General features: G+C 41.3%; 1 protein-coding gene across 2 annotated transcripts in view; it reads right to left on the bottom strand.

The window, feature by feature from the left end:
* Vps13b (vacuolar protein sorting 13 homolog B) overlaps positions 1 to 18431 on the bottom strand; it is a 551580-nt gene that overhangs the window by 514789 nt on the left and 18360 nt on the right. For both annotated transcript variants that reach the window (XM_051159473.1, XM_051159472.1), the window contains exon 4: positions 1516 to 1636. In XM_051159473.1, coding sequence (XP_051015430.1) covers positions 1516 to 1636 — 121 coding nt within the window. The remainder of the gene's footprint in view (positions 1 to 1515; positions 1637 to 18431) is intronic.

The raw sequence follows: 18431 nt of genomic DNA, 5'->3' as shown, positions 1-18431 counted from the left end.
GTTACTTCTCAACAACTTCCTAATTTTGCAGGCAAGGCAGAAAGCACATGAACCCAAGAACTACCTCAAGCCCCCAGGTAGAACACAACTGTTTTATGGCACTAAAATTAGGACAAGTGTCATAATTCCAGCAGTCTACATACTAACACTGGCTCTGAAGAGTCCTTACATGTCTAGAATGCAAGTTTACAACACGTCAGCCTTAGAAAGAGCCTGTCTCAGGCTAATACGTAACATCTTGAGGTTTTTCTTAAGAAAAACAAAACATGAAACAAAGCTCAGTTAACCTAAAACTGAAAGAAGGGAAGAGAGGAAGCAAAAGAGGCAGGTGAAAAGCAAGAGAAACGTTTATACACTACAGGTGATGCTGGAGATTTTAAGGAGGCACATGGTCATATCTGAGGAAATTAAGAAGCTATACATTTGATAAATTAGAATAAGCTACCAGTTTAATTTACAGTTTAATTTTTCCCAAATGAGTAATTAGTAAGATGTTAAGAAACTTCTGGAGCAATATTAAGCAAATTTGGAAACACTTAGAAATCTCGTGTGGTATCTTCTTTAGCTAAATGCCAGATAGATTGCTACCTTCACTAGACTTGCTAAGGATACTAATTTAAGGGCACCAGGAACTATGAACACATTTTTGAGAGGGGCAGGGTGGCAAATTGGTGTGCCTACCTCTAACCTCTGGTGTTACTGTATTAAAACTAGCAGAGAACCTACAAACCTAGGCACAAGGAAGCACACACAAATCTCCACTACAATGTACAAAACCAGTGAGCACTTGGGAGCACTGACTGGTCTTCTAAATGGACCCGGGTTCAATTCCCAGCACCCACATGGCAGCTCACAACTGCCTATGACTCCAGTTCCAGGGGATCTGATACCCTCACACAGACATGCATGCAGACAGAACACCAACGCACATAAGAAAGAGAAAGAGAGAGGGAGGGAAGGAGGGAGGAACGGAGGGAGGGAGGGAGAGGGAGGGAGGGAGGGACAGTGGGAGACTGATTTTAAAAACAATGAAGTGACTGGCAAGTTAATTGAGAAGGCAGCATTTGACTACAGTGCTAGCATGAAATAATCTTTTTCTTCATTAAGTTTTATCCAGGAAGTACTTGTTTGCAACTCACTACCAACTCATCAGGAAATAAAAATGGAAGTAGCTAAGGTTGCCTCCAGCTATATCTAAATATCCTACAGTTTCCCTGGTGACTATTAGAGCATCCAGTAACTCAGTGACACAGTACCTGCTCTTAGTACAAGGTAGAACAAGGAAACTGAGCCTCTGCTGAGAGAGACACAGACTAACTTGCTGTACAGAAAGGGCCAAGATCTGAACGGAAGCAATCTGTGAAGACTCTGGATGCAACATGTTCTGAAGTCATGTGGCAAAGTACATGTGCATATGGCTAAACATTTTATGTCAACAAATAAGACAGAAAAGATACATTGTACAAGCACTACCACAGGGTCAGTAATAACAGCAAATGCGTCATTGGAGGTTACCTGGTGGTAAGTCAGGGTCTGTGGGAGCAGCCTGCGGAATTCTTCGCTGCTTTACAGATGATTTTGTGCTCTCAGAAGTGCTGCGGTTGGTGGAATTGGAACCACAGCTTTCATGGTCATCCTATTTTTATTTTAAATGAAAAAGAAACACTGATCACACTCAAGGACTAAGAAAACTTTGGTCAACATAAGAATTTATGACTACTAAAAGTGAGAGCTTTAATAATACTTTAGTTCTAAAAAAATCTATGTAACTAACTTTTAAATTTTGCATTTGTCAACACTTTACAGTAACTAACGTCAGGCATGGGGAGATGATAGGCAGTGAACAGCCCTTAATACACAAGCGTTGAGAACTGCAGAGCCCAGCCCACACATAACACAGCAAACACTGTGCTGCATACCTGTAACCCAGCACAGAGAAAGCAGACACACATGCACACAAGAGTCAGTGGGCCTTCCTGATGGCCAGCCTAGCCAAAAACTACGCTCCAGATTTTGCAAGAAGCCCTACCTCAAAGAAATAAGGTGGAGAGAGACAGAGAACATATGACACCCTCATCTGCACATACCATGCACACACACTAACTACCTTAAAGCTTTTTCTTTAGCTAGTACCAAAACAAATTACCTAAAAATATCCGAAGAATTATTTGTGGCTTTACAAAACTACATGACTATTAGTGGGATTTTATAATTATTTCAATATCTAAACACAAAATAAATGAAAAGGGAATTAATGTCCGCCCCCTTTGACTTATATGTTTAAAATCCTCATTATTTAGAATCCAAGCAGTCATCTTAGTTATCTCTAATTATTAATGTGACAATTCTTTGTTTTTTGTTTTTGTTTTTAATAGCTGAGTAGTATTCCATAGTGTATATGTACCACAGTTTCTTTATCCATTCTTCTACTGAGGGACACGTAGGCTGTTTCCATGTTCTGGCTATTATGAATGAGGCTGCTATGAACATGGTTGAGCAAAGTTTCTTATTGTGTGCTGGAGCATCTTCTGGGTATATTCCAAGGAGTGGAATAGCTGGGTCTTGAGGAAGCCCTATTCCGAGTTTTCTGAGATAGCACCAGATAGATTTCAAAAGTGGCTGTACTAGTTTGCATTCCCACCAGCAATGAAGGAGTGTTCCTCTCCCCCCACATCCTCGCCAGCATGTGGTGTCGCTTGAATTTTTGATCTTAGCCATTCTGATGGGTGTAAGATGGAATCTCAGAGTTGTTTCAATTTGCATTTCCCTGATGACTAAGGAGGTTTCCCGAAATTGGTGGACAAATGGATTAAGCTAGAAATGATCATAATGAGTGAGTTAACCCAGAAGCAGAAAAACTCAAATGGTATATACTCACTTGTATCTGAATACTAGCCCAACGGGCATGTCCCACGAAAGCCTTCACTTATCAGGAAACTGGGACAGAGGGGAGGACATCCTATTGGGACTCTAAATGAGAGAAGCATGGGAGAATAGGAAAGTAGAAGGATCCAGAGGGTCCTAGAAACCTACAAGTAGAACATTATGAGAGGCAGATTTGGGCCCAGGGGTCCCGCTCAAACTAAGGCACCAGCCAAGGACAATACAGGCAGTATACTTTAAACCCCTATCCAGATCTAGCCAATGGTCAGATCATTCTCCACAGTTGAGTGGAGAGTGGGATATGACTTTCTCACGTACTCTGGTGCCTCACATTTGACCATGTCCCCTGGAGGGGGAGACCTGGTGGCCCTCAGAGGAAGGACAGCAGGTTGCCAAGAAGAGACTTGATACCCTATGAGCATATACAGGGGGAGGTAATCCCCCTCAGGAACAGTCATAGGGGAGGGGAATAATGGGAAAATGGGAGGGAGGGAAGAATGGGAGGATACAAGGGATGGGATAAACACTGAGATGTAACAAGAATAAATTAATAAAAAATCTTAAAAAATAATGTGACAATTCTAAAATTTTAGCATCCAATAACGACGCTTACTAATGTATTATTGGTATTAGATTTTAAGTTAATAAGTTTTGATATAGATAACATAGAAACCTAAATTGCATATTTTTATTGATCTCCATATTCATATAATGCAAATGACTTTTATTTCCATGTCCTAAATCAACAGTTATATAATAGTCACACATACATCTTAATTGGTGAACTTATATCCTAAGATAGCTTAGTTATAATGCCTGTCCTCAAGAAATCCAAAAAATCAGCTGGGCAGTGGTGGCGCACAACTTTAATCCCAGCACTCAGGAGGCAAAGGCAGGGGGATCTCTATGAGTTCAAGGACAGCCAAGGCTACACAGAGAAACCCTGTCTCGGGGGGGAAAAAAGAATTCCAAAAGAAATCTATCAAAAACAAACATAACTAATTCCAACCATACTTTTCCACTAATCTATTCATTCACTTTACATCCCATCTCAGTGCTTCCCTCACCACCTCCCAGTCTCTCCTTCACAGATTCCCTGCCCCCATTCTTCCTTCTACTTCTTAGAAAAGTGGAGACCCCATATGGGTACCAAACAACCCTACCACATCAAGTCACATCAGGACTAGGCACATCCTCTCCCACTGAGGCCAGACAAGGCAGCCCAGCTGGGAGGAAGGGATGCAAAGGCAGGCAACAGAGTCAGAGACAGCCCCCTCTCCAGTTGTTAGGGGACCCACATGATGACCATGCGACATATATGTAGGGGGCCTAGGTCCAGCCCATATGTGATCCGTGGTTCAATCTCTATGGGACCCCATGGGCCAGGTTAGTTGTATGTATAGGTTTTCTTGCAGTGTCCCTTGACCCCTCCTGATCCCTCAATCCTTACCCATACTCATCCACAAGATTCCCTGAGCTCAACCTAATGTTTGGCTGTGGATCTCAGCATGTTTCTATCAACTGCTGGATGAAGCCTCTAAGAAGAGTTATGCTAGGCAACTATCTACATGCATAGCAGAGTATCATTAGTGGTGTCTGGGGTTGACTCTCCCATGGAATGGGTCTAAAATTGGGCCAGTCATTGGTTGGTCATCGCCTCAATCTCTGCTCCATCTTTATCCCAGTATATCTTATAGGCAGGACAAATTTGGGGTTAAAGGTTTTGTGGTGGGTTGACGTCTGCATCGCTCTACTGGAAATCACACCTGGCTACAGAGGATAGTCACTTCAGGATAGATGACCCACTCCTAGGTGTCTCACCTAGGGTCACCCCCATAACCTCCCATGAGCCTCCTCTTTCCTAGAGATGTCCACCACCGATTTCCCTTTTCTCTCCTAGCCCTGTCACATCCTACCCCTGCTCTCCCCACACAGTCACCCCACAACATCTGGTCCACTCCCCATTCCTCTCTCACTCAGTTCCCTCCCTTCATCTATCTGAGTGAGATTTAAGCATCCTCCCTTGGGCTCTCTTTGTTACTTAGCTCCTATAGGTCTATGGATTGTAGCATGGTTACCTTGTACCAAATGGCTAAAATCCACTTATAAGTGAGTACATATCATGTGTATCTTTCTGGGTCTGGGATACCTCACTAAGATCTTTTCTAATTTCATCCACATGCCTGCAAACTTCATGAAGTCACTGTCTTTAATAGCTGAGTAGTATTCCATTATATAAAGGTACCACATTTTCTTTATCCATCCTTCAATTGAGGAATATCTAGGTTATTTTCAGTTCCTGGGCTATTACAAATAAGACTACTATAAACATAGCTGAGCACGTGTCCTTGTTCTATGGTGGAAAACCCTTTGGGTATATGAACAGGAGTGGTATAGCTGGGTCTTGAGGTAGACCTATTACCAGTTTTCAGAGAAATTTCCAGATTGATTTCTATAGTGGTTGTACAAGTTTGCATTCCCACCAGCAAAGGAGGAGCATTCCCCTTGCTCCACATCCTCATTAGCATGTGCTGTCACTTGAGGTTTTGATCTTAGCCCTTCTAAAAGGTATAAGATGGAATCTCAGAGTTGTTTTGATTTGCATCTCCCTGATGACTAAGGAAGTTGAATATTTCTTTAAGTATTTCTCAGCAATCAGAGACACCACTGTTAAGAATTCTCTGTTTAATTTTGTAACTCATTTTCTAATTGGGTTATTTGGTTTGAACTAATTTCTTGAGTTCTTTATATATATTGGATATCAGCCCTCTATTGAATGTTGGGTTGGTGAAGATCTTTTCCTATTCTGCAAGCTGTCATTATGTTCTGTGGGCAGTGTCCTTTGCCTTACAGAAACTTTCAGTTTCTTGGGGTCCCATTTATTAATTGTTGATCTTAGAGCCTGAGGTGTTGGTGTTCTATTCATAAAGCCATCTCCAATATCAAAGTATTCAAGAGTATTCCTACTTTCTCTACTACTAGATTTAGTGCATCTGGTTTTGTGTTGAGGTCTTTTATCCACTTGGACTTGAGTTTTGTACAGTGTGATTAAATATAGATCTATTTGCATTCTTCTACATGCAGATATCCAGTTACACCAGCCTTTTTTTTTATTAAAGATGCTTTCTTTTCTATTGTATAGGGTTGCTTTATCAAAACCTAAGTAAACATAGGTGTGTGGATTTGTTTCTGGGTCTTCAATTTGATTCCATTGATCAACCTCTTTCTATTGCCAATACCATGCAGTTTTTATTATTATCACCCTATAGTACAGCTTGAAATCAGGGTTGGTGATACCTCCAGAAATTCTCTCCTTGTGCAGAACTGTTTTAGCTATCATGGAGTTTTTGGGTTTCCATATGAAACTTAGAATTTCTCTATTAAGGTCTGTAAACAACTGTGCTGAAATTTTGATGGGAATTGCAGTTAATCTGTAGATTGCTTAAAATGGCCATTTTTACTGTTAATCCCACTAATCCATGAGCATGGGAGATCTTTCCATCTTCTGATATCTTCTTAAATTTCTTTCTTCAGAAACTTTAAGTTCTTGTTTTGTTTTGTTTTGTTTTGTTTTTCGAGAGAGGGTTTCTCTGTGTAGCCTTGACTGTCTTGGACTCACTTTATAAACAAGGCTGGCCTCGAACTCACAAAGATCCACCTGCCTCTGCCTCCCAAGTGCTGGGATTAAAGGCGTGCACCACCACCACCCAGCCTGAAGTCCTTGCCATATAGGACTTTCACTTGCTTGGTTAGAGTTACACCGAGATATTTTATATTATTTGTGGCTACTGGGAAGAGTGTTATTTCCCCAATTTCTTTCTCAGCCCATTTATCATATGTATAAAGGAAGGCTACTGATTTTTTTTTTAAGCTAATTTTCTATCCAGCCACTTTGCAAAAGGTGTTTATCAGCTGTAGGAATTCTCTGGTAGAATTCTGGGGTCACGTATATGTATATTATCATATTATTTGCAAATAGCAATACTTTAATTCTTCCCATAGGATTAGTACCCCTTGATCTCCTTAGTTGTCTTACTGTTTTAGCTAGAACTTCAAGTACTATACTGACTATATACAGAGAGAGTGGGCAGCCTAGTCTTGAGCCTGATTTTAAAAGAATTGCTTTAAGTTTCTTTCCATTTAATTTGATGTTGGCTATCAGATCGCTGTTTATTGCCTTTATTGTGTTTAGGTGTGGGCCTTGGTTCCCTGATATCCCTAGGACTTTTAACATGAAGGGGTGTTGGATTTTGTCAAAGGCTATTTTCAGCATTTAATGAGATGGTCATGTGGGGGTTTTTTTCTTTCAGTTTGTTTATATGGTGGATTATGTTGGTAGATTATCATATTAAGCCATCCTTGCAACCATGGAATCAAGCCTACTTGATCATGATGTCTGATGTTTTTTGTGTGTGCTTGGATTCAATTTGTGAGTATTTTATTGAGTATTTTTGAATCAATGTTGATAAGGTAAATTGGTCTGAAATTCTCTCTGTTGAGTCTTTGTGTGGATTAGGCATCAAGATGACTGTGACCTCATAGAGTTTGGCAATGTTCCTCTGTTTCTATTTTGTGGAACAGTTTGAGGAGTACTGGTATTAGTTCTTCTTTGAATTCTGTGCTGTAACCACCTGGCCCTGGACTTTTTGGGATTGGGAGACTTTTGATGACTACTTCTGTTTTTTTACGGGTTATATGTCTATTAAAATTGTTTGCCTGACCTTGATTTAACTTTGGTAAGTACAATCTATGAAGAAAACTGTCCATTTCAATAAGACGTTCCAATTTTGTGAAGTACAGGATTTCGAAGGAAAGCCTAATGATTGTTTCTGTGGTGTCTGTTGTTATGTCCCTCTTTTTGTTTCTGATTTTATTAATTTGGATACAGTCTCTCTGCCTTTTAGTTAGTTTGGCTAAGAGTTTGTCTATCTTGTCGATTTTCTCAAAGAATCAACTCTTGGTTTCACTGATTCTTTGTGTTGTTCTCTGTTTCTAATTTATTGATTACAACCCTGAGTTTGATTATTTCCTGCCATCTACTCCTCTTGGGTGTGTTTGCTTCTTTTTGTTCTAGTGTGCAGTTAAGTTGCTAATATGAGATCTCTCCAATTTCTTTATGAAGGCATTTAGTGCTATAAACTTTCCTCTTAGCACTGCTTTCATGGAATTCTAGAAAGTCTTTAACTTATTTTTCCCCTGACCCAGTAGTCAATGAATACAGAGTTGCTCAACTTCCATGAGTTTGTAGGCTTTCTGTTGTTTCTGTTGTTGAAGTCCAACTTTAATCCATGGTAGTCTAATAAGATACAAAGGGCTATTTCAATTTTCTTGAATCTCTTGAGGCTTACTTTGCAACCAACTATGTGGTCAATTTTGGAGACTGTTCCATGAGGTGCTGAGAAGACAGTATACTTTTTTGTGTTTGAAATGTTCTGTAGATATCTGTTAGGTTAATTTGAGTCATTGTGGGAAGCCATGCCAAATTCTGCCATGTCAGAAATCCCATGCTTAGGCTGCATGCTGTGACCTTCCAGCTGCTGGTCTCTGCCGGAAGAGGTCTTTGTGTTCCAGGCCATCCTTGGACTATTTACCTTTGAAAGAAGTAGGGAAATCCCTACTGAGAAACACCTGGAGGTTTAAGGAAGTTCTTACAGAGAGCTATTCAGGCTATTGTGTTCTGCTTGCCTTGGGGGCTAGGGAGAGAGGGATCAGAATAGATCCTATTGACCTTACTATATAAAGTCTTACTCATCCACATTAAAGGGAAACCTTGATCAGAAATTTCCTGACTTGATTCATTATTTCTCGTGTCTCTGTATCCTACTTTCAATCCCCACTCCCTCTTTCAGGTAAACCCTGATTCAATTTTTCCCGCGGGCTAAGACCCGACAAGTCATAGCATCTGTTAGTTTCATTATTTCTCTTTACGTCTTGATGAGCTGTACATTCAGTAGAGTGGAGTGTTAAAAGTCTCCCACTACTAATGTGCGGGGGTCAATGTGTGATTTAAGCTTTAATAATGTTTCTCTTATGAATGTGTGTGTCCCTGTATTTGGGGCATAAATGTTCATAATTGAGACATCATCTTCATGGATTTTTCCTTTAATGAGTATAAAGACTCCTTCTCCATCTCTTTTGATTAATATTGGTCAAGTCTATTTTATATGTTTGGTTTATTTATTGGTTTATTTGTTTTTAATATTTTATTAATTTATTCATATTACATCTCAATTGTTATCCGATTCCTTGTATCCTCCAATTCCTCCCTCTCTCTCTCATTTTCCCCTTGCTCCCCTGCCCTATGACAGTGATTGAGGGGGACTTCCTCCCCCTGTATATGCTCATAGATTATCAAGTCTCTTCTTGGTAGCCTGTTATCCTTCCTCTGAGTGCCACCAGGCCTCCCCATCCAGGGGACGTGGTCAAATATGGGGCACCAGAGTTCGTGTGAAAGTCATACTCCACTCTCCACTCAACTGTGGAGAATGCCCTGTCCATTGCTAGATCTGGGTAGGGGTTTGAAGTTTACTGCATGTATTGTCCTTGGCTGGTGCCATAGTTTGAGCAGAACCCCTGGACACAGATCCGCCCATCATAATGTTCTTCTTGCTACTTCAGCTTTTTTCTTGGGTTTGTTTTCATGGAAAGCCTTTTTCCAGCATTTTATTCTGAGGTAATGTCTATCTTTATTGCTAAGGAATGTTTCTTCTATTCAGCAGAATGATAGGTCCTGGTTTTCTATCTACTATGTTAGCCTGTGTCTTTTTATTGGGGAATTGAGTTCATTGATATTGAGAGATATTAATGACTAATGATGGTTAATTCCTGTTATTTTAGATGTTGGTGGCAGTCTCGTGTGTGTGTGTGTGTGTATGTGTGCGCGCGCGTGTGTGTGTGTGTGTGGGTGTGTGTTTCCTGTGTTTTCTTGGATGTACTTAACCTCCTTGGGTTGGAATTTTCCTTCTGGTATCTTCTGTAGGGCTGAGTTTGTGAATTCATATTGTCTAAATGTAGTTTTGTCATGGAATACTTATTTTCTCCCTCTATAGTGAATAAAGTTTTGCTTGGTATAGTAATCTGTGCTGACATCTGTGGTCTCTTAGAGTCTGCAAGACAGCTGTCCAGGCCCTTCTGGCTTTTGGAGTCTCTGTTGAGAAGTTTGGTATAATTCATATATTACTTCGCCTTTTTCCCCTGGAAGCTTTTAATACTTTTTCTCTATTCTGTACCTTTAGTGTTTTGATTATTATGCAGTGGAGAATAATTTCCATTCTGGTCCAATCTATTTGGTGTTCTGTAAGCTTCTTGTATGCATATAGGCATCTCTTTCTTTAGGTTGGACATTTTTTCTTCTAAGATATTGTTGAAAATATTTTCTGGGCCTTTGAAAATGGGAATCTTTTCTTTCTTCTATTCCTATTATTGCTAGATTTGGGTTTTTCATTGTGTCCCAGATTTCTTGGATGTTTTTGTGTTAGCAACCTTTTAGATTTAACATTTTCTTTTTTTGTATTTTTTGTTTGGTTGGCTGGTTAGTTGGATTTTTTTTGTTGGTTGGTTGGTTGGTCGGTTGGTTGGTTGGTTGGTTTTTGGGGGTGTTTTTGTATTGGTTTTGGTTTTTGGTTTTTTGGTTTTCCGAGACAGGGTCACTCTGTGTAGTGTTGGCTGTAATGGACTTGCATTGTAGACCAGACGGGCCTCAAACTCACAATGATCCGCCTGCCTCTGCCTCTGGAGTGCTGTGATTAAAGGTGTGCAGTGCATCGATTTCTTCAATCGTATCTTCTATGCCTGAAATTCTCTCTTCCATTTCTTGCATTCTCTTGATGATGTTTGCATCAGTAGTTCCTGTTATCTTCTGTAGGCTTTCCATCTCCAGGATTCCCTCGGTTTGTGTTTTCTTTATTGCTTCTATTTCCATTTTCAAGTCTTGGACAGTTTTATTTATTTCCTTCACCTGTTTTGTTGTATTTTCCTGTATTTCATTAAGATATTTATTCATTTCCTTTTCAAAGACCTCTATCATCTTCATAAGATTGGATTTAAGGTCATGTTCTTGTGTTTTGGCTGTGTTAAGGTATCCAGGACTTGCTATGGTAGGATAGGTAGGCTTTGGGTCTATATATTGCCCTGACTCTTGTTGGTTGTATTCTTACGCTGGCCTTTACCAATCTGGTTGTCTCTCGTGCAAATTGGCCACTATTGTGTTACTGATGCTTGAAAGGCTCCTTGAGAAGGAAGGCAGAGCCATGGACCGGACAATGCAGCTCAGGGGAAAGCATGCAGTTCACTTCTGCTGACTGTCCGAAGGGGAACCCAGCAGGTAGGGGATTGGCAGGGAGAGATCTAACCTGGAGCTTCTTGGGGTCCAGCAGGCCTCCTCAGGAAGGCCAGCAGAGCTGGGGCCAAACAATGAAGCTCAGAGAACAGAGCACAGTTCACTCCCAAGCAGTAGTTTCTTTCTTTTCTTTTTCTAATTTTTTTATTAATTTATTCTTGTTACATCTCAATGGTTATCCCATCCCTTGTATCCTCCCATTCTTCCCTCCCTCCCATTTTCCCATTATTCCCCTCCCCTGTGACTGTTCCTGAGGGGGAATACCTGCCCCCTATATATGCTCATAGGATATCAAGTCTCTTCTTGGCAACCTGCTGTCCTTCCTCTGAGTGCCACCAGGTCTCCCCCTCCAGGGGACATGGTCAAATGTGAGGCACCAGAGTACGTGAGAAAGTCATATCCCACTCTCCACTCAACTGTGGAGAATGTTCTGACCATTGGCTAGATCTGGGTAGGGGTTTAAAGTTTACCGCCTGTATTGTCCTTGGCTGGTGCCTTAGTTTGAGCAGGACCCCTGGGCCCAAATCTGCCTATCATAATGTTCTACTTGTAGGTTTCTCGGACCCTCTGGATCCTTCTACTTTGCTATTCTCCCATGCTTCTCTCATCTAGAGTCCCAATAGGATGTCCTCCCCTCTGTCCCAGTTTTCTTGTAAGTGAAGGCTTTGTTGGGACATGCCCCTTGGGCTAATATGCAGATATGAGTATATACCATTTGAGTTTTTCTGCTTCTGGGTTAAATCACTCCTTATGATCATTCCTAGCTCAATCCATTTGTCCACAAATCTCAGGAATTCCTTGTTTATAATAGCTGAGTAGTATTCCATAGTGTATATGTACCACAGTTTCTTTATGCATTCTTCTACTGAGGGACATTCAGGCTGTTTCCATGTTCTGGCTGTTATGAATAAGGCTACTATGAACATGGTTGAGCAAATTTTCTTGTAGTGTGCTGGCGCATCTTCGGGGTATGTTCCAAGGAGTGGAATAGCTGGGTCTTGAGGAAGTCCTATTCCCAGTTTTCTGAGATAGAACCAGATACACTTCCAAAGTGGTTATACTAGTTTGCATTACCAACAGCAATGAAGGAGTGTTCCTCTCTCCCCACATCCTCGCCAGCATGTGGTGTCGCTTGAATTTTTGATCTTACCCATTCTGATGGGTATAAGATGGAATCTCAGAGTTGTTTTGATTTGCATTTCCCTGATGACTAAGGAGGTTGAGCATTGCTTTAAGTGTTTCTCAGCCATTTGATATTCCTCTGTTGAGAATTCTCTGTTTAGTTCCAAGCGCCATTTCTCAATTGGGTTATTTGGTTTGGTGGTGTTTAATTTCTTGAGTTCTTTATATATTTTGGATATTAGACCTTTGTCAGATGTAGGGTTGGTGAAGATCTTTTCCCAGTCTGTAGGCTGTCGCTTTGTGCTCTTGACAGTGTCTCCTGCCGTACAGAAGCTTCTCAGCCTGATGAAGTCCCATTTATTAATGGTTGACATTAAGGCCTGTGCCGTTGGTGTTCTGTTCAGGAAGTTGTCTCCGGCGCCAATATGTTCCAGGCTCTTCCCCACATTTTCTTCTAAGTGACTTAGTGTTTTATGTTGAGGTCTTTAATCCACTTGGATTTGAGTTTTGTGCAAGGTGACGAATATGGGTCCAGTTGCATTTTTTTGCACATAGACCTCCAGTTAGACCAGCACCATTTGTTGAAGATGCTATCCTTTTTCCATTGAATGGATTTGGCTTCTTTGTCAAAAATCAAGTGACCATATGTATGTGGATAAATATCTGGGTCTTTGATTTGATTCCACTGATCAACAGCCTGTTGCTGTGCCAGTACCATGCTGTTTTAACTACTATTGCCTTATAGTACAGTTTGAGATCAGGTAAGGAGATTCTTCCAGAGCACCTTTTATTGTACAAGATTGTTTTAGCTATTCTAGGTTTTTTGTTTTTCCATATGAAGTTCAGAATTGAACTTTCAATGTCTTTAAAAAATTGTGTAGGTATTTTGATAGGGATTGCATTGAATCTGTAGATTGCTTTTGGCAGGGTGGCCATTTTTACCATGTTAATTCTCCCGATCCATGAGCAAGGAAGATCATTCTATCTTCTCAGGTCATCTTCAATCTCTTTCTTCAGAGTTTTGAAATTTTTTTCAAACAAGTCCTTCACTTGCTTAGTTAGAGTAATTCCTAGATATTTTATATTGCTTGTGGCTAATGTGACGGGTGTGGTTTTCCTAATTTCTTCCTCTGCAAGCTTGTCATTTGTGTATAGGAAGGCTACAGACTTTTTTGAGTTAATTTTGTATCCAGCTAATTTGCTGAAGGTGTTTATCAGCTGTAGGAGTTCTCTGGTGAAATTTTGAGGGTCACTTATGTACACTATCATATCATCTGCAAATAGGGATAATTTGACTTCCTCCTTTCCCATTTGGATACCCTTGATCTCCTTTTGTTGTCTTACTGCTCTGGCTTGAACTTCGAGTACTATACTGAAGAGATATGGAGAGAATGGGCAGCCTTGCCTTGTTCCCGATTTTAGAGGAATTTGCTTGAGTATCTCACCATTTACTTTAATTTTGGCTATTGGCTTGCTGTATACAGCCTTTATTACGTTGATGAAAGTGCCTTGTATCCCCGATCTCTCTAAAACTTTAAACATGAATGGGTGTTGGATTTTTTTTATTAATTTATTCATATTACATCTAGATTGTTAGCCCTTCCCCTGTTTCCTCCCATTCTTCCCTCGCTCCCACTTCTCCTCTTCTCCCCTCCCCTATGTCTGTGATTGAAGGAGACCTCCTCCCCCTATATATGCTCTTAGGATATCAAGTCTCTTCTAGGTAATGGGTGTTGGATTTTATCAAATGCTTTCTCTGCATCTAAAGAGATGATCATGTGGTTTTTTATTTTCAGTTTGTTTATATGGTGGATTACATTGATGGATTTCCGTATATTAAACCATCCCTGCATGCGTGGAATGAAGCCTACTTGGTCATGATGAATGATATCTTTGATGTGCTCTTGTATTCGTTTTGCAAGTATTTTATTGAGTATTTTTGCATCGATGTTCATAAGAGAAATTGGTCTGAAATTCTCTTTGTTGAGTCTTTGTGAGGTTTAGGTATCACTGAGCCTATGGCCTCATAGAATGAATTTGGTAATTTTCCATCCATTTCTATCTTTTGGAGTAGCTTGAAGAGTATCAGTATTAGCCCGCCCTTGAAGGTCTGGTAGAATTCTGCACTGAAACCATCTGGCCCTGGGCTTTTTTTGGTTGGGAGACTATCAATGATTGCTTCTATTTCTGTAGGGGAAATGGGACTATTTAGCTTGTTTATCTGTTCTTCACACAACTTTGGCAAGTGAACTTGATCAAGAAAATCATCCATTTCCTTTAGATTTTCAAATTTTGTGGCGTATATTGCCTTCAAAGTAGGATCTTATGATTCTTTGTATTTCTTCAGTGTTTGTTGTTATGTCTACCTTTTCATTTCTGATTTTGTTGATTTCAATACTGCCTCTCTGTCTTTTAGTTAGTTTGGCTAACGGTCTGTCTATCTTGTTGATTTTCTCAAAGAACCAGCTCTTGGTTTTGTTGATTCTTTGGACTGTTTTCTTAGTTTCTAATTTGTTAATTTCAGCCCTGAGTTTGATTATTTCCAGATGTCTACTCCTTTTGGGTGTTTCTGCTTCTTTTTTTCCTAGGGCTTCCAGTTGTGTTGTTAAGATGCTTATGTGCCATGTTTCCAATTTCTTTTTAAAGGCACTTAGTGCTATGAATTTTCCTCTTAGCACTGCTTTCAATGTATCCCACAAATTTGGGTATGTTGTTCCTTCATTTTCATTGAATTTCAGAAACTCCTTGATTTCTTTCTTTATTTCTTCCCTGACCCAGGTGTCATTTAACAGAGAGTTGTTTAGTTTCCATGTACGTGTAGGCTTTTTGTTATTTCTGTTGTTGTTGAACTGCAGCCTAAGAGCATGGTGATCTGATAGGATACAAGGTATTATTTCAATCCTCTTGTACCTATTGAGGCTTGCTTTGTGACCTACGATGTGATCAATTTTGGAGAAGGTTCCATGGGGTGCAGAGAAGAAGGTATATTCTTTCTTGTTTGGGTGAAAAGTTCTATAGATACCTGTTAGATCCATTTGACCCATGGCATTGGTTAATGATGTTATTTCTCGGCTTAGTTTCTGTTTCAATGACTTATCCTTCAGTGAGAGTGGTGTGTTGAAGTCTCCCGCTATTATTGTGTGGGGATCGATGTGTGGTTTAAGCTTTTTTAGCAGATCTTTTACAAATGTGGGTGCCCTTGTATTGGGAGCATAGATGTTCAGAATTGTGATGTCATTTTGATTGACTTTACCTTTGATGAGTGTGAAGTGTCCTTCCTCATCCCTTTTGATTAATTTTGGTTGAAAGTCTATTTTGTTCGATACTAAAATGGCTACGCCTGCTTGCTTCTTGTGACCATTTGCTTGAAATATTTTTTTCCAACCTTTTACCCTGAGGTAATGCCTATCATTATGGGTGAGATGTTTCTTGAAAGCAGAGAATGTTGGATCTTGTTTATGCACCCATTCAGTTAGTCTGTGTCTTTTTATTGGAGAATTGAGACCATTGATGTTGAGAGATATTAATGACCAGTGACTGTTAAGAGTCTTAATTTTGATGTTGTTTCCGGTCGTGCGTTTGTGTAGTTGTGTTTTTGCCATGGGATAGCTATCTATTTCCTGAGTAGTTTTGGTTGTAGGTTGACCCTTTGGGATGGAGTTTTCCTTCTAGTATCTTCTGGAAACTGGATTTGTGGATAGGTACTGTTTGAATTTGCTCTTGTCATGGAATATTTTTTTTTCCATCAATGGTTATTGATACTTTTGCTGGGTAAAGTAGTCTGGCCTGGCATATGTGGTCTCTTAGGGTTTGCAGGGTCTCTGTCCAGGCCCTTCTGGCTTTTATGGTCTCTGCTGAGAAGTCAGGTGTAATTCTGATAGGTTTGCCATTAAATGTTATTTGGCCCTTTTCCCTTGCAGCTTTTAATATTTTTTCTTTGTTCTGTATGTTTTGTGTTTTGATTATTATGTGACAGGCAGTTTTTCTTTTCTGGTCAATTCTATTTGGTGTTCTGTAGGCCTCTTGTATGTTTATAGGCATCTCTTTCTTTAGATTGGGGAAATTTTCTTTTATGATTTTGTTGAGAATAGTTTCTGGGCCTTGGAGTCTGATATCTTCTCTTTCTTCAATGCCTATTATCCTCAGATTTCTTCTTTTCATGGTGTCCTTAATCTCTAAGATGTTTTGTGTCAGGAGTTTTCCAGATTTGGCATTTTCTTTAATGGTTGCTTCAAGATCTGTGATTGTATCTTTTAGACCTGAGATTCGTTCTTCCATCTCTTGGATTCTGTTAGAAAAGCTTACCTCTGTGTTGCTCGCCTTCTTCTCTGAGGTCTCATGTTCTCGTTTTTCTTCTGTCTGTGTGTTTATCATTGAATCCATTTTCATTTTCAGATCTTGAACTGATTTTTTTATTTCTTTCATCTGATTTTTTGTATATTCCTGAGTTTCTTCCATTGCCTCCTTATAGGTCGTCAGAGCTTGAACCATTTTATTTCTTTCTTTCATCTGGTTGTTTGCATTTTCCTGCAATTTTTCCAGTTCCAGTCTATGTGCTTCTTTTATGTCTCTCACCTATTTGTCTGCGTCTTCCTGCATTTTATTACGAATTTTATTTGTTTCCTCCATTATCATCCCCATTACTAAGGATTTGAGGTCATTTTCTTGTATTTCCGTTGTATTTCAGTTCTCTGGGTTGTTTTCTTTGGGATAGCTGGAAACTGGAGACGCCATGTTGTTTTGGGGTTTTTTGCGTATGCTTTTTTGCTGTCCTTTAGACATCTTGCCGTCTTTGTTTTTGTTGGGTAGCTTCCAGAGTTGGATGGAGGGAGTCTGATAATAGATTCACTTGTTTTCTCACGATTTCCCTAGGCTGGGAGCTCTAATGCTTCACTGGTGTGGATGTTAGGAGGTTAGCCCTGTTGTTTTGGACTCTCACAGCCAGTAATCTTCAGCTCCCCTGTGCTGTGGGTCCTGCAATTGTTCTGGGTCTCTGAATGAGCGTTGGGTTAGGCCAAGGTATCCACAGCCTTCTGTGCCCCCTGCCCAGTCCAGCCAGGACCACTGGGCCCAAACCATGTGCTGAGCTCAGCTAGGGATTCTGGGCCCAAAATGCACAAAGGGTCCAGCCAGAATTTTGGGGCTGGGACTACGCACCAAGCTCAGCTAGGGGCTTTTGGCCCAAAGTGCATGCTGTGGTCAGTTATTGACTCAAGGCCCGAACTGTCTGCCAACCTCAGCCAGGTATTCTGGATTCAAACTGCACACTGTGTCCAACCATAGTCTTAGAGCCAGTGGAACTGATCGCTCTGCCCCGCCTGCGTCACAGCAAGAGAACTGTGGCTGCGCCAAGCAAGGGCCTCCGGTGGAGCTGAACGCTCCGCCCAGCCTGCGTCACAGCAGGAGAATTGTGGCTGTACTGAGTTAGCGCCGGTGGTGGAACTGAGTGCTCTGCCCAGCCTACGTCACAGCAGGAGAACTGCGGCTGCGCTGAGTTAGCGCCGATGGTGGGACTGAGTGCTCTGTCCAGCCTGCGTCACAGCAGGAGAACTGCGGTTGCGCTGAGTTAGCGCCGGTGGTAGAACCAAGCGCTCTGCCCAGACTGCGTCACCGCAGGGGAGCTGCCGCTGAGCTGAGGTGGTGCCCAGGGTGGAACTGAGCGCTCCGCCCAGCCTGCGCCACAGCAGGGGAGCTGTGGCTGCGCTGAGTTAGCTCCTCGGGCAGAATTGCTTGCTGGGCTGAACCAGAACCCGGGACTCTGGGGCCGAACTGTCCGCCGAGTCCAGTCTGGGTCCCAAGGCACCACGCGACCCAAATTCTGCCCAGAGTCCCCTCTCCTGCAGCAACTCCCACCGGCCACCACACCAATCGCCTTCACCGGAAGGCTATGAGCTGCAAACCTTAGCCACTGCCACTGCTGACCCTGCTGCCGCTGCTGCCACTGCTGCTGCCTCTGCCGCTGCCGCTCCAAACCGAGAAAATCCGCGCTCCTCCCGTGTGCAGGGGCACACAGGTCCTCCGCACCCTGGTCCCTCTGAACCGTGGAGCACTCCCGCTGCCATGGTGTGGGGACCTCGGTGTTCCTGGC

Source organism: Acomys russatus, chromosome 17 (assembly GCF_903995435.1).
Source record: "Acomys russatus chromosome 17, mAcoRus1.1, whole genome shotgun sequence".
NCBI classification, from domain to species: Eukaryota; Metazoa; Chordata; class Mammalia; order Rodentia; family Muridae; genus Acomys; species Acomys russatus.
Note: the sequence above shows the minus strand (reverse complement) of the source record. Positions and strands in the feature narration are given on the sequence as shown.